General features: G+C 34.5%; 1 protein-coding gene across 6 annotated transcripts in view; it reads left to right on the top strand.

Moving 5' to 3' along the window:
- Positions 1 to 7,115: 7,115 nt before the first annotated feature.
- LOC116850474 (zinc finger FYVE domain-containing protein 9) overlaps positions 7,116 to 16,090 on the top strand; it is a 14,568-nt gene continuing 5,593 nt past the window's right edge. The window contains exons 1-14 of one of the 6 annotated variants that reach the window (XM_032828802.1): positions 7,116 to 7,732; positions 7,976 to 10,021; positions 10,909 to 11,141; positions 11,400 to 11,499; positions 11,613 to 11,692; positions 13,035 to 13,146; positions 13,554 to 13,745; positions 13,846 to 13,968; positions 14,061 to 14,225; positions 14,312 to 14,471; positions 14,605 to 15,020; positions 15,208 to 15,451; positions 15,607 to 15,727; positions 15,805 to 15,966. In XM_032828802.1, coding sequence (XP_032684693.1) covers positions 7,675 to 7,732; positions 7,976 to 10,021; positions 10,909 to 11,141; positions 11,400 to 11,499; positions 11,613 to 11,692; positions 13,035 to 13,146; positions 13,554 to 13,745; positions 13,846 to 13,968; positions 14,061 to 14,225; positions 14,312 to 14,471; positions 14,605 to 15,020; positions 15,208 to 15,451; positions 15,607 to 15,727; positions 15,805 to 15,966 — 4,212 coding nt within the window. In that variant the 5' untranslated portion in view covers positions 7,116 to 7,674. Of the gene's footprint in view, positions 7,733 to 7,975; positions 10,022 to 10,908; positions 11,142 to 11,399; positions 11,500 to 11,612; positions 11,693 to 12,971; positions 13,147 to 13,526; positions 13,746 to 13,845; positions 13,969 to 14,060; positions 14,226 to 14,311; positions 14,472 to 14,604; positions 15,021 to 15,207; positions 15,452 to 15,606; positions 15,728 to 15,804; positions 15,967 to 16,090 lie in introns of all 6 variants that reach the window. The other 5 variants (XM_032828801.1, XM_032828800.1, XM_032828799.1 and 2 more) reach the window with 5 other exon arrangements.

Below are 16,090 nucleotides of genomic sequence, written 5' to 3'. Positions count from 1 at the left end.
TCAGTCATGTAGTTTTGCCAAGAATTGAATCGAGGAACCATACTATTATTATATATCGATGGATTTGGCATGAAATGCTTTTTAATTTTTGTCCTTACAAAAACTTAAAAATTTGCAAAGGTGACGAAGGGGAGAGGGAGGGGGGGGTGAAATATTGCATTTTAAAAAATTTGAATAGACCGATGGAAAGGGCATAAGATACTGTAAAACTTTTGTCTGAAATATTTTTTCATATACCTCATATTTTAGGAAATATTAAATAAAAATGAAAAAGTCCGTTTTTTTCAAGGGGTGGTTTCAACCCCTAAACCTCGAGATAAGCACATAAAAAAAAATACGTGTCTAATGTTTTTTGATGCTCTACAACATATCCAATGCTCATCAAATTCGGTGAGGGACGCCCCCGACCGTTTCCTTGTAAGAATCATTGATAATTACTTATTTTCAGTATTAAAAATACTGGATAATAAGTAATTATCAATGGATTCTTAGTATGATATTTCTATAAGGGTCTTGTGTGTATCTGTAGACGTCCACTTTTAACACCATATGAGATGAAAAACATCAAGACTCGGCTGGGATCGAACTCGGGTCTTCCGCTTGCCAGACAACCGCTTTTTCCACTGAGCTATTTAAGACTTCATGTTTGTGACATCTATATACCTAGTGAAAAATGATTCGTTGATTGACGTTAAAATGATATCAAATTGACGTCGGTTTGACGATTTCAACGTCTATTTGATGTCATTTTGACGTCAATCAACAAATCATTTTTCGCTGGATACTATACTGTTGTAACTGTTATACTGTTATACATCCCTTATAGAAATATCATACTAAGAATCATTGATAATTACTTATTATCCAGTATTTTTAATAGTATGATATTTCTATAAGGGATACTGTTCTAACTGAGCTTCAAATGTAAGTAAATCGCACTTTCAAATATGTAATTCAAAATCCAAAAATAAATGGCTTTCAAATAATGCGATTGAGTTTGTTAGAATTATATATGGATTTTAGAAACATGAATGCAAACTTAAGGATAAAATATACTTCGCATAAATATATTTATTATTGATATAGGTGAAAATTTTATATATCAAAAATAATTTTAACACCAATTCCCTCTCTTTGCCCTATTATATAAAACTATATAATTAATTCCACAAAATATAAATAACTGCGAATAACAATCAATTAAACAATTTATATGTAAATATATAAATTAATTATTATACACTTACTGGCATGTACTGAATCCTTTATAGAAATATCATACTAAGAATCATTGATAATTATTTATTTTCAGTATTAAAAATACTGGATAATAAGTAATTGGCCGCGTTCAGTAGAACAAGTGATCAGTAAGCGCTCAGGGAGCTCTTGTATATGATTTGGCATATTCTTTTAGATCTCCAACTATACTCCAATCAGATGCAAGAGCTCACTGAGCGCTTACTGATCACTTGTTCTACTGAACGCGGCCATTATCAATGATTCTTAGTATGATATTTCTATAAGGGATATAGACGCAAAAAGTAATTGCTATAAACAAAACATTTGTAAGGACTAAGGCAGATGAACGAGACATAAGCGTCATAGTTGTAGACGTAAAATAAAGCAGAGAAAAACGTAAACGTAAAGGGACGTCTACATTGGAAGTAAATAGCAAGAAGTAGGAAGTAAGAGTAAGAAATTGACCAACCACAGTTGAATGTGAAAAGAATAATTAACTATGAATGGTCAATTTCTTATTCTTACTTCCTACTTCTTACTGTTTACTTCCAATGTAGACGTCCCTTAAATCATGAAAGGCTATTAAGCCCATTCTACAATTGCGTGAACGTGGATATAAGTGGTTGTAAGTGATTACGACAACCAATCAGAATAAAGCAATCAGTAAATAAAACATTCGGATTGGTTGACTCTTACGTTCACGACTACGCTTACGCAATTGTAGAATGGGCTTTAGTCTTAAGCCCATTCTACAATTGTGTCAACGTGGTTATAAGTGGTTGTAAGTGATTACGACAACCAATCAGAATAAAGCAATCAGTAAATAAAACATTCGGATTGGTTGACTCTTACGTTCACGACTACGCTTACGCAATTGTAGAATGGGCTTTAGTCTTAAGCCCATTCTACAATTGTGTCAACGTGGTTATAAGTGGTTGTAAGTGATTACGACAACCAATCAGAATAAAGCAATCAGTAAATAAAACATTCGGATTGGTTGACTCTTACGTTCACGACTACGCTTACGCAATTGTAGAATGGGCTTTAGTCTTAAGCCCATTCTACAATTGTGTCAACGTGGTTATAAGTGGTTGTAAGTGATTACGACAACCAATCAGAGTAAAGCAATCAGTGAATAAAACATTCGGATTGGTTGACTCTTACGTTCACGACTACGCTTACGCAATTGTAGAATGGGCTTTAGTCTTAAGCCCATTCTACAATTGTGTCAACGTGGTTATAAGTGGTTGTAAGTGATTACGACAACCAATCAGAGTAAAGCAATCAGTGAATAAAACATTCGGATTGGTTGACTCTTACGTTCACGACTACGCTTACGCAATTGTAGAATGGGCTTTAGTCTTAAGCCCATTCTACAATTGTGTCAACGTGGTTATAAGTGGTTGTAAGTGATTACGACAACCAATCAGAGTAAAGCAATCAGTGAATAAAACATTCGGATTGGTTGACTCTTACGTTCACGACTACGCTTACGCAATTGTAGAATGGGCTTTAGTCTTAAGCCCATTCTACAATTGTGTCAACGTGGTTATAAGTGGTTGTAAGTGATTACGACAACCAATCAGAGTAAAGCAATCAGTGAATAAAACATTCGGATTGGTTGACTCTTACGTTCACGACTACGCTTACGCAATTGTAGAATGGGCTTTACGCTTACGTTTTTCTCTACCTTAGGGCTATCGCACACAAATTGACATAACTGCATATGCATAGCATAAGACCGTATGTACCAATGAGCATCGAGTATTAAGTCGCCATATTGGTGTTCGATGCTTAATATTCGATGCTCATTGGTCCATACGATCTTATGCTATGCATATGCAGTTATGTCAATTTGCGATAGCCCTTACTTTACGTCTACGATTACGACGCTTACGTCTCGTTCTTTGCCTTAGCCCTAATTCTTCATGAATTCTCAAAGTGTTCTAGGAATTAAGTTGCGAAGTATTCGCTATAATGAAGTCCTAAGGAATATTTCAAGACGAACTTACTGTGGTTAATTCTTCAAGAATTCTTCAAGTATTCATTTTTCTAATTCTATATCTATTCTTTAAAATGAATTCTCTAGGAACTTCTGTTCATCTCTATGCTATCTGGGCAGTTTGTTCTTATTCTCACGTGCCTGTAATATTTACTTCAATCGCAAGGCGAATAATAAAAAATCAGTTAATTGCAGATGTTACTCAGTTTTTTATAAACTCTGCCACACAAAAAGGCTTTAAATATTTTCATCGCACGCGAATTAAAGAGGAACTCATATCCTGGTTTGTACAACACGCACATTTGGATAGACATACATTAACAACAATCTCAAGATTAAGATCATTTCATATACGCGTGGCACAGCATTTATACGATAAACAAATTGTTGATAACCCTCTTTGTGAGTGTGGCGCCTCTGAGACTATATAACCATGGACCGCTAGCGGCGATTCTAAGGGCCATCACACACAAAATTACATAGACGCATATGCATAGCATAAGATCATATAGACCAATGAGGATTGAATATTAAGTCGCCATATTGATGATTGATACTTAATATTCGATGCTCATTGGTCCATACAATATTATGCTATGCATATGCGTTTATGTAATTTTGTGTGTGATGGCCTTAAGCGTCTGTCAATATCTGTAGCGCCGCCAGAACCAAACAACGGCAAAAGAAGGAACTCAGTAGAGCAAAACAGAGTTAGCAACGTAAACGCTTCTAATATCCGCGTATCACATCGTCATACGTATTGGAAAGACCTAATAGTATAGTAGAAGCAATAAAAATAATTAGACTTTCTTGGAAACCACAAATACATTATAACAAAATTAATTATAGAAAATTATGTTAAAATTGTTATGAATTATGAGGGAAGATTAATGAGCTAATGAAAATGTCAGTATATCAGACATAAATTGACAAAAATTATTTTATTTCAAGGACAATAATATACCGTCATTTGGAGTAACTTTTATATCGCTGATATGAAAGTTCTACCTCTGTCCGTTTAATGATGCCACATGTTTTTATAAGCAAATTGTTCAAAGTTACCTCGATGTCCCACCCTTATAGAAATATCATACTAAGAATCATTGATAATTACTTATTATCCAGTATTTTTAATACTAAAAATAAGTAATTATCAATTATTCTTAGTATGATATTTCTATAAGGGCAAGTTACCTCAAATGACGATATTTTAAATAATATTTTAAAAAATGTTGAACGTTCTTTTTATAATATTACATATATATTTTATAAACATTCTTAATATATATTGTATATATATTTTTTTATTGATATATTATATATCTTTTATTATATATCTCTTATTATATAAATATATTATATAAATATCATATATTCTTATGTAATATAATAAATGCAAATTTGATATCAAATTATATAAATATGTTATTTTGTGTTTTTATATTTTCCTTGCAAATCAGATTTTTTTCTTGTTACTTTAAAAATTGTTCATTTTTATATTATAGCAAAGTTGTATAACTGTTTTTTTAATGTAATAATTTATTTAAAGAAAAAATAAAAAGTCTGTTATTGACGATTAAAGAATATTTTTCATATATTTTAATGATAACTGCAATTTATGATCACGAACACACACAAAATATCTTTCACATGGTGAAATAGAAATCACAAATATGTGATAGTTTACATAATAGCCGTTGTTTGGTCCTGGCAGCGCTGCAAATGTTGACAGACGTTTTGCTGCAGACACAAGTTAGCGGCTAGCAGTCCATGGTTATATAGTCAAGCTCTGACGGCAGAATATTTGTTCTTAAACCCGCGCAACCAGAGGGCCTCAGATTTATTAATTATCAAACTGCGCAAGGCTGGTATGGCTGATCCAATCACCATCGTGGATATGGCGTTTAGTGACAACGAGACAGCATACGAAGAGATCGTCCATTTCCTCCATACTGAAAGATAAATTCCTTCAGTTTAACTAGAACTAATTCTCTCTATTAAATTTCTACCCGATTTCCTCTCTTCGTTGTAAATATCCCTAACCGTCCCGACGACCTTCAACGATTCGAACTGCCGGTCTAAGGACTTTCTGGGAACATTAATAAGGAGATAATTCCAATGTCTCTGGACAAATCACCAAGCGTTTATTCTGTTATACAAATATATAAAGCGTTTCTCGCGACTTATGCTATGACTTCATACCGAAATACCGACTATTCTCTAACGACTCTTCCGACTCTTAATCGACTTTTCGACGACTCTCTCAATCGACTTTTCGTTTTCCCCGCGCCCGTGAGAGAGTCCTTCTCTCGTCTCGAATCGGTTTTTAGCTTCTTCTTCCGGATCTCTAGAAGCTTCTCGATGTTTCCTGAATCGGTCTCGTTTCCGATCCTGCGCTTTTTGTGCTATCAAACTTGCGCGCGCTCTCCACGATACTATCGATATCGGTTGCTCGCGTAATCGATAGTCGAAGGGCGCTACCGCTCCCGGCTGCTGGCGCCACCACGCAGCGCTCCTACTCGTAATCTTTCAATACTATTAATAGAAGAATTTAGTGAGATAGATCCCAGACAGCACAAATCTCGTTGAGATGTCCTGAGGATGTCCTAAGGACATCCACAGAACGTCCATGGGATATCGTGTGCTATTTGGGGACGCTTGAGGCGTTCTTTTCATATTACCTATATTGGTCAATAGACTTGCTCCAAGACCATAACCAACAACAACAATTAATTAAAACCGGCCCATGACTCCTCTCCTTCTTCTCTTTGTTTTTAGCAAGATTGCCGCAAAAAAATTAGAATTCCGAATTGTAAATAATTACCTTTGTAAATTTGTCTAGGAAAGTAGCATAATACGAACAAAGGGTAATTATTTAGTTTAGGCCCCTCACCTCCGATTATGAAATTTGTCACATCGACGATGTGTCTGTCTCTAGTCGCATGACTAGGGGCTACGTCCCCCAGATCCCCCGCACCGCGGGTTAGGCGACAGTTTACTGAAAAGTGGAGGGAATAATGTTGGTACCAAGGAAAATCTCTACACGATATAATTTAAAGATTCTGTTCTTTGTAACTGCACGCTAAATTGGTGCAATAAATTGAAATGAGGCAAGTATACGTTTTCTCACTCTAACCTTTTGCATTAATTCAGCAGAGCAGTTACAAAAAACAGATCTTTAAACTATATCGTGTAAAGTGGTGTAAAGATTTCTCTTGGTACCAACATTACCCCCTCCACTTTTCGGAAAACTGTCGCCTAACCGCACCGCGGCGGAGGACGGGCCCTGTCTTTTGTGAAAAATTGTCACTCTTTAGAAAATATATTTTTTTCATAATATTTCTAAATATTCTAAGGTATATATTTTATATGTACTGTGTGAACAAACAATGTGAATGTAAATTTATTTAAAGACTTTTGGCATTAAACGTCAGTAGAAATCCATTTAAGGACATTCATTTAACATCGTTTGGAATTTTTTTTGCCAAAATTCATGATAATCGGGCATGGGAGGTTTTTGGAAATCCACCCGTTAAGTTGGTTAAGCAATTGGAAAGCCAACAGAACGTTATTTCGCCTTAAATAGGACGTTTCATTGGACGTCCATGGTCCGATGAATAACGTTTCAGGGACGTCCACTAGACATGATTTTGCTAGAGTGGAACCCGATTGACCACGGTACAATTAGACACACATTGTAATGATTGGTTCGACCTGGTAATTCACTAAATAATTCTTTGCATCAGTTGGTTGTATCCAATCGTACCGTGGTCAATCGGGACGCTTCCATTTTGCTATCTGAGTAGTCGAACGTATAGAATAAGTATATATTCTATGCCATAAACGCTCGCGACTTGCCTGCCGCCTATATGAAATCAAGGTCGAGCAAAAAGAATGCAAGATTATTCGTTCCTCTTACCGATGTTCCTTATCTACCTATTTTATCCTATTCTCACGTAAAGTGACAGTTTCGTCATGTGAAAGAGATACGCTACATAATTATCATAGTGTTTAAAAATTGCTCCGAGATATATAACCAAGGTAATTTCAGACCTAAAACTCGTCAAATCTTGCGAATAAAGTATCATGCCCCAAGAATCGTCGCGAAATTCAACAATTATTAACAAAATAAATGTGAATTACATCTATGCATCTAATGTCAAGCGCTCGCGTATGAGAGACAACTTATTTTCTGTTTAAAACTCCCAGTCGAAGTATATCTCAGATCATGTATTGATATTGAGATTCTTAATATTATCGATTATGTGTTATTATATCGAGATTATTCTTTAAATACAAATCGTATATAATTATGGAGGACATTAATATCAATTAATGTTAATGTGTGAATTCGCGTATGTGGTTATTGGAAGTCGGGTAGAATCGTTCAGTGAATTTGCTCAGCCAAAACGCGATCGACGTATCGTGACATCATGGAGAAGTTCGCAATTGACTTGGATAAGGTCCTCGATGATTTCGAATTCAACGAAGGTATGTATGTCTCATGTTTGCTAATTAAGTTTTAACGTCATTCTACAGGATGTTCCAGACTTTAAATACTTGCAAGTTAAACGTAAATATATATATATATATATATATATATATATATATATATATATATATATATATCGAGATAATATTATCATAGGGTGAAATTATCTTAGAGATAAGTATTTGCATACCACAAAAAGTTAATAACAATTTAATATTAACACAAAATGTTATCATTTGCAGATTGTGCAGAGCAAGTAGCACAAGTTGCAACTTCCACAATTGATGTATCAGATACGGACAAGCATGCTACTGAAACGGTGCATCCAAAAACATACAATTATGTTGCTGCTAATTCTGAGAAAGAAAAAGCAGTTGATAGTATGTCATCTTTTGAAAAATACAGGGACACACGATCAATAGATATTGATTGTAGATATTCCCTAGCTGAAAGGAACATAATGTCAGAAAGTAAAGATTCTATAAATAATTATTACACACACGACCATGTGGGTGATAAGAAGACTGGACAGAAATTGTGTGTTCATTCTCATGATTCCGATCAAGCACATTTAACATTATACAATGACATATCACACAACTTGCTGCAGAAACAACAAAATGGAAGTAATGATTCAAAGGACGACAACAGATACGACAAGAAATTAAATCAACCGAATATCAAACCTAGTATTAGCAATGTATTTAATAGTTTAAACGAATACATTAATGCTCCTACTGGGAGCTTGGATTATGTTGAACCAAGATTAGATGAAACAGACGATCTGCCCAAAACATCCATAGATAACATAGAAGAGAAAGATCTTAGACCAAGTAGAAGTGTAATGATTGAGTGTTCAACTTCTAAAACAAAAGGATTTGTAGATATAACTGGTACAAATACTTTGGATTATAAAAATGTTTTACCAGTGGAAGTAGATAAATTAGTCGGAATGGAAACTATTAATAAACAAGATAATTCTGTACAAAATGTTATATTGCATTCTGCTTCCATGCAGTGTGAAAAAAATAGTAATAGCAATGTAATTTCTGAAACAGTGAATACAACCAATTCAAGATACGAGTGTGATAATGTGATTGCAGATACAGAGCTATCTAGTAATAAAATAGGTGTTAATGAACAGTTTGCAATTAATGTCAACAGATTTGACAAGGTTTCTGAGAGTGTTTCTGGCAAACAAAAGCAATTAGACACAGACAGACAAGATCTTATTGATAAATGCACATTTGGTAAAAACAAGGAAAGCTCAGTAGAAAGTATTACGACGAAGTTGGATACGAATATAGTGAACAAAACAGAAAATGAGAATATAAAAGCGACTAATAATACTTCGTCCATCATGATGACGATTAATATCAGCGACGATTTTTCCGAAGAGGAGCTAAATCGATATTTATCGGAGTTGGAGGAAGAAGAAAGGCAAAAGGAAAAAGCAATATTATGCGCGGATACTTCGTCAATAAAACTATACAATGAGTCAAGTGATGGTACTGCAAAGATTGTAAGTCAACATCAACGGGACAATGAAGACATCAAGGAGACACCTATATTCGAAAAAATTATGACTGGTGAACTTCCAAAGGTATCAGGAGAGGAGTTTCAGGAGAAGGAAGCAAAAAAGTTTCCTGCGATCGACTATAACACAGGTGTGTGTAACAAGAACACAATGGATGTTTCTGCAGGAAAGAAAGATTCACAGGAGCTCAATGATACTGTGAAAGTTGCTTCAGGTGAAAAATATGATCAGTCGAGAGATACACAAGATAATGAGCTAGATAAAACGGTCAAAGATAACGACATAACTAAGACAGCTGGTCAACATATGGAGACACGAGAGAATACCTCAGAGACTGTGCTGAGTGCAGTCGTTGAGGAGAACAAAGTCCCGTCGAAACCAGAAAATGCAGGTGAACAGAGCAGTCACAGTGTAAACATGATGCAGAAGTTACAACAGAATATTGATATTGATACACAATCACAAGATAACAGCGATGATGCTGTTAAGAATAGAGAGCCGGAAAGCAAAGAGATCCACGATGACAAAGACTGCGGTATTATCGAGAGCGACAAAGGAAATGTTCTTATAATGCATGATAATGAAATGCATAATAGCGGTAAGACTTTTAAGGCCGAAGGTGTAGCTAACGTCACTGACGCTTGTATAGCTTCTGATACAGACGAGAACAGTCAAGAAGCTGAAAAACCCACACGTCCTCAGACATTGGATATCGTTTCAACGCATAACAAAGATGACTCTTATACACTTGGTAGGTTGCTTAAACATACAAAGTGTCTGACGATAACATATAAAATTCTCGTGTAGATTAGGTCAAACTGAACAAAAAATTCCTCTCATTTTACAAACAACCACGTAAAATCATGAGTTATTAATTAAAGAAAACTGATAAATGATCATACGCGCAATACGGTAGATGAGCTATGATAGCGATGATCGATGTACACTAGGATTAATTAATACTTTTATACTTCCGGTATCTAGAGAATTGAACTTTTTCGATCTGGCGCATCATTTCTTAATAAGCGTCAATTATGACTGTTAGTAGTTAGCCGGTTCTTTCAGTAATCAACAGTCACGATTCATACTTATTGAGAAACAATACGTCAGATCGAAAAAATCCAATTCTCCAGATATCAGAAGTGTAAAGGCATTTATAAATCCTAGTGTACATTAAGTCGAATTAATAAAAAAGTCCTTTATTATTTTACAAATAACCGCATAGATTTTTAGTTATTAATTCAAGAAAATCGGCGAATAATTGCACGCTATCGTTAGATACTATTGTTAGACTCTATAAATTATGAAGATTGCACGTGTAGTTTTAAAGGGATGCTGAAGCTGAAAACTTTACCAACAGAATACTGACATTTTTTTTGCAAAGTTTACGTCGTATTGTTTGTAATGAATTATAAATGCTTTTACGCAATGAAAGTACATGCAAAAATAAATAAGAGCATTGCTCAATATGTGCTCAATAACATATGTATTGCTTAAAAGCATTTATAATTCTATACAATCAATACGACGTAAACTTTGCAGAAAAATGTCAGTGATCTGTCAATAAAGTTTTCAGTTTCAGTATCTCCTTAATGTAAACAAAATACATTGATATTAAATAAAAATTTATTATATCAGAATCTTCGGGTGCCACACCAGGAGAAACAGAACATTCAGAAACCGGAGGTCCTACGGACGAGGATCGGGGTGCTTCATCAGATGTTTCTGACAATTCTTTAATGGAGTGCAGCATAGTTCTGGGAAAACAACCTCCGTTTTGGGTCCCCGATAGCGATGCTCCCTGCTGTATGTTATGCGATGTTAGATTTACGGTACTTAAAAGACGTCATCATTGCCGTGCTTGTGGTAAGGTATGTGAAAACAGAAGATAAAATTCAGTTTCTCATGTGTCTTGTCGCGATTAGTGTATGGATTAATTAGTAAAATGCAATGAATTTTATGTATTAATATACATTATTATGTGTATTGTATATTATTACATTTATTATCATCATTCATTATTTTACTAACTAGCTTTTCTTTACTAATTTGCTGCACCATACTGATATCTGTTCGTTGATTATGCCAATCGAATATTTAAGTATTTAAATTTACGATATATTTCGCAGGTGTTGTGCCACAAATGTTGCAATATGAAATATAGATTAGAATATCAAGGCAACATCGATTCCCGCGTTTGTGTTCTGTGTCATCATGCACTCACGAAAGGTAACTAGAAATAATCTCGTCAGTAAAAGATTTATTTCGTAATAATATCTTTTTTCGGTATTACTATATGGTATAAAAGCAATATAATTTACATTATATATTTGTACTTTTAGCGGAGAGTGAACAAGGGATGGGCGATTGGTCAACTAGCTATAGTTCATATGCTGGTTGTAGTGACATCAACTCCCCACAGGTATATTAATCGCAATTTACAGTTTGAATTGATTTTTTTCATTGATATTTGTAGCGCAAAACTGTAGCTGTAGGGCATTGAACGCCATTCTGTGAAGTGCCCGTTTGTTAACGAGTTTTAAGAAAAGAAACCGACTGTTTAAACTCATTAACAAATCACTTTTAGAATTTTATTCAATGATAAATCATATTGATATTAACTTCTTATAAGCATTATACAAACATTAATGTAAGTGTCTAGTCGATTACCTATAACAACTTGTTGAATACTTCTGTTTAATTTTTATGCTTTGTTTGTGCAGACAATTTGTGTACATAAAAAGCAGATTAAGTTACAATGTTTAAATGTTTAAATAAGGAATCATTAACACACAAGCAGATTAATATTATATCGTTCTAAATTAAAAGTTTCAGATATATATTTAAATTAAGTGCGTTTTTAAATTTATCCCCACATTGTTAAGCTTTTTAAATTTTATATAAGTAAAAATATGTAATTTCAAAAAATATGAAATTGCTTATATATCAATATTCAACTGGTGATCGCAAAATTCATCAAATATTACCAAAATTGTTATTATTATTATTGTTAATAAATACTTAATATTTTTTTATAAATAGCAGAAAAATTTTAACTTTAAATTAAGGTGCTAAAATTTCTGAGATACAAGTTCTCAATGATTATATTTTGTAAGCACCTTTATGAATTACCGAATTTCCAATGTATTTGACGTATTTCGTGTATTATTAAATTAAATTATAGCATGTACAATTGTTAAATGGCTCTTCTTGAGCTTTGCGGTATATAATTTGTTTTCCAGTAGAGTATGCATGTCAGTATAACGATAAAGCATGGTTTAGTAGAGCTACTATGCAATAAAATATAGTCTGCTTTATATTGCGAATATAGTTAGAGTTCAGCAAACACATATAGTTTATTAAAGCAAAGAATAAACCTTTTACTTGAAATTTTATTTGTTGATAAATTGTTCTGCAATGTGCAGAATAATTCCAATATTCTAAAGTAACTTTTTTACTTTAGATTCCTTATCTCTCTTTTTATCTTTATCTCTATCTCTCATCTATTTTTATATAATAAAAATATCCAAATTAACAGACATTGAGTCTGCTAGTCACTCTTCATTGTGTCGGAACGATAATTTTGTTTTTATCAACTTTACTGCACAATAGTGACCATATTTTTCTATCCGAATATGAAATGTGTTTGCTGGACAATTGAATGAACGTCGATGTTAGAAGTATTCGACAAATGGTTATAGGGGAGACAGCCTAATCCAAATAATCCCATGGAGTACTGTTCAACTATACCACCCTTGCAACAGTTAGCTGGCGGTTTGCCACCACCACCAACAGTGATGGTACCTGTAGGTGTTCTTAAGAGAGAGGGCTCCAAACATCGTACAGAAGGGCAGAAATCTGTAATGTTTAGTGATGGTAGGTAAATATTATTTATGCTGTCGAGCATTTTCTCTCTTTATCTGTTGCACTAATGTGTTATATGCGTGTATTGCTTCCAAAATAACTATAAATCTCTTTTAAAGTTTCTTACATATATCTTTTTTCCATTGTTTGATATTCAAAATAACGAGAAAACGACTACGTATGTGTACATAACAATTATCCTATATTACCCATGTGTCATTTTTCCTACTACATTATATTTTTGAGTTATTTCTGTTCTCGTTATTCCTTCATCCGATGCAGTATTATTTGTCACTTATTTTCCACCACTCTGGAACGTGTTACCACGTTGTCAGTCCCCTCGAACCTTTCCTGGTTTGTTTTATTTTTACGCACCTATAACTAAAACACAGGAATAAGGCCTGGCTGTGACCTGACAGAGCTAGACACGTGTTGGGATCTGAAGCCACCGTACCGTAAACAAGGGAACAAGCGGATCTTCGCGTCGGCATCTACATCAACCGACGTTACAACGAGGAGACAGAGTCATCCTCCTTTAGATAATACGACCAACAGCTATATACCGCACGATCCTAATTTATTACCACGGGTCGTCACTATACACAAAGGCCGTAAGGAGATATTCTCATATCATAAAAAAATTGTCTAAAAATGTTATATGAAAGAAAAGTATCTCAACACTCATATCATTTTCTTTCTTTGTATAAACAGAAATCACGTATCATCCACCTACAGATGAGAATGTACTCTACAAGACGCTGAAAAATGAATGCGAGCCACCAGTAATGTTCGCGATTAATCGGAATCTCTACGCATATGTGAAGATCACCAATCGTAAGTATATATGATACAAATTACAATGTACTACGTAACGTTTGACGGCTCGTACGGGAAGTTACATTCTCATTTCGTGGACTTTTTTTCAGTGAACTGTTGCGTAAATAAAGTCTGTTGGAACGTAACGTCGAGAGGGCTCGCCTGCGTCGGCCAGGATGAAGTTATATTGTTAGTTGAAACTTTGCCGGATGAAACGCGAATTCCAAAAGATCTACTCATTTATATCAATCAATTGTATCTCGAAGCTATTAAAGGTAATGCCTATCATCATTATTGGTGTTTCAATAACGGCGGTATCTATTGTAATGCGACGAATAATTTCTATCGGATTTGACCGCAGGTAACACGATGACAGAGCTCGGATTCTCGGTGTTTCAAGGTGGTAACTTATTGGGTTCGCGCGAACATACGGGTTTTCTTTTTATTCGCCAAACGTTACAGTGCTTGCAAAAAATCATCTTACCTCCAGCACCTTTCCTAGTCGGACTTTTAGTTCACAGGTAAATATATCGTTAATTAAAATATAATCAAAATTTGTATTGTCTCCAATCTATATTATCGGTCCTCGCTTCGTCAAAGTTATATCTTTTTATTTATTATATTTTATCTAACAGTTTTTTTACTGCTTATTAGATGGGAAACTCCATGGGCCAAGGTGTTTCCGTTGAGGCTTCTTTTACGTCTCGGTGCGGAATATCGTTATTATCCCTGCCCACTGGTGTCGGTTCGTTTCCGAGACGCCTTGTATTTTGAGATAGGACACACCGTAATGAAAGTGTTAGCAGATTTTAGAAACTTTGGATATACTTTGCCTGGAGTTAAAGGCTTGACAATCCATCTCAAGAATCGTACGACGGACGTCATGTTTCCCAGGAATCGATACGATCAAGTTATAAAAGGGCTTCACAATTCGAACGATCATGTTTTAGCTTACGCTTCGAACTTCAGTATATCCGCGGACTCGCATTTGGTTTGCATACAAACAAACACCGGAGATGAAAGTAATTATCAAACACAAGCGATAAACATTCACAATAAGCCGAGAACAGGTGAGTCTGGACGGATATTTTATCTCTAATATTTATTTTAATTTATATATATATATATATATATATATATATATATATATATATATATATATATATTCGTGTGCGTTAAAAGAAATGAACACGTGTCTTCTCTTTATTAAAACAGTACTGATACATAAAATTCTCTATATATTTGTCTATTTTATAGTGACCGGTGCCAGTTTTATTGTCATCAATGGTGCACTGAAATCATCTATGGGTCTATCTGCTAAATCTAGTATTGTGGAGGATGGTTTAATGGTAGAAATAATGCCAGAAAAAATGGAAGCTTTAAAGGCTGCTCTAAAAAATATGCAGGATTTCTCAATCGGTTGCGGACGACAGGGAGCATCAGAACCGGACGAAACTGTAAATATTAAATGGGTCGATAATGACACACTTTTCAATCTAGGGTGAGTTTTTTTATCGATATCTTACGTATCTATACATATCGTTTTATAAGATATCTCGATAGATTCAATTAGAGCAAATCTAGTATATCTGTTATGTAACTTTATATTTCATCCTCGTATATATCATTTGATAATAAAAAACATTTTCTTTCTAGAGTCAAAAGTCCCATTGATGGACAACTGATGGATGGTATACCATCTATCAGAGTACATAACGGCACCGATTACAAAGGTATAACCCGATTTATACGCTGGACAGAAGTATTCCTTATAAAAGTATGTATCAGATCTATATAGAAACAGCATGCTGTTTTCTACATAGGTCAGTTAATTAATTAAATTGTATTCAAAAGTCAGATGATCATTCAAACGGTGTGAGTGATCCTGTGGATGTAAGTAAATTATCTGGAAGTATAGCGAAAGCGACGTGCGTGGCGTTGGTCAAATTGTTGGATCTTTTGGCAACAGCCGGTTTAACGAAGCTTGGTGTACGAGCAACGATTCATCCAGATAACGTAAATTATCTTATATATTTTCCTATATTATATATATTCGCTTGTAGCTCAACAATTTTGTCAAATTCCCCCCCCCCCTCTCTATCTATCTATCTATCTCTCTCTCTCTCTCTCTCTCTCTCTC

Source organism: Odontomachus brunneus, unplaced genomic scaffold (assembly GCF_010583005.1).
Source record: "Odontomachus brunneus isolate Ranch 3 - 2012 unplaced genomic scaffold, Obru_v1 Obru_scaffold_146, whole genome shotgun sequence".
NCBI lineage: Eukaryota > Metazoa > Arthropoda > Insecta > Hymenoptera > Formicidae > Odontomachus > Odontomachus brunneus.
This window is presented reverse-complemented; position numbering and strand designations above follow the sequence as displayed.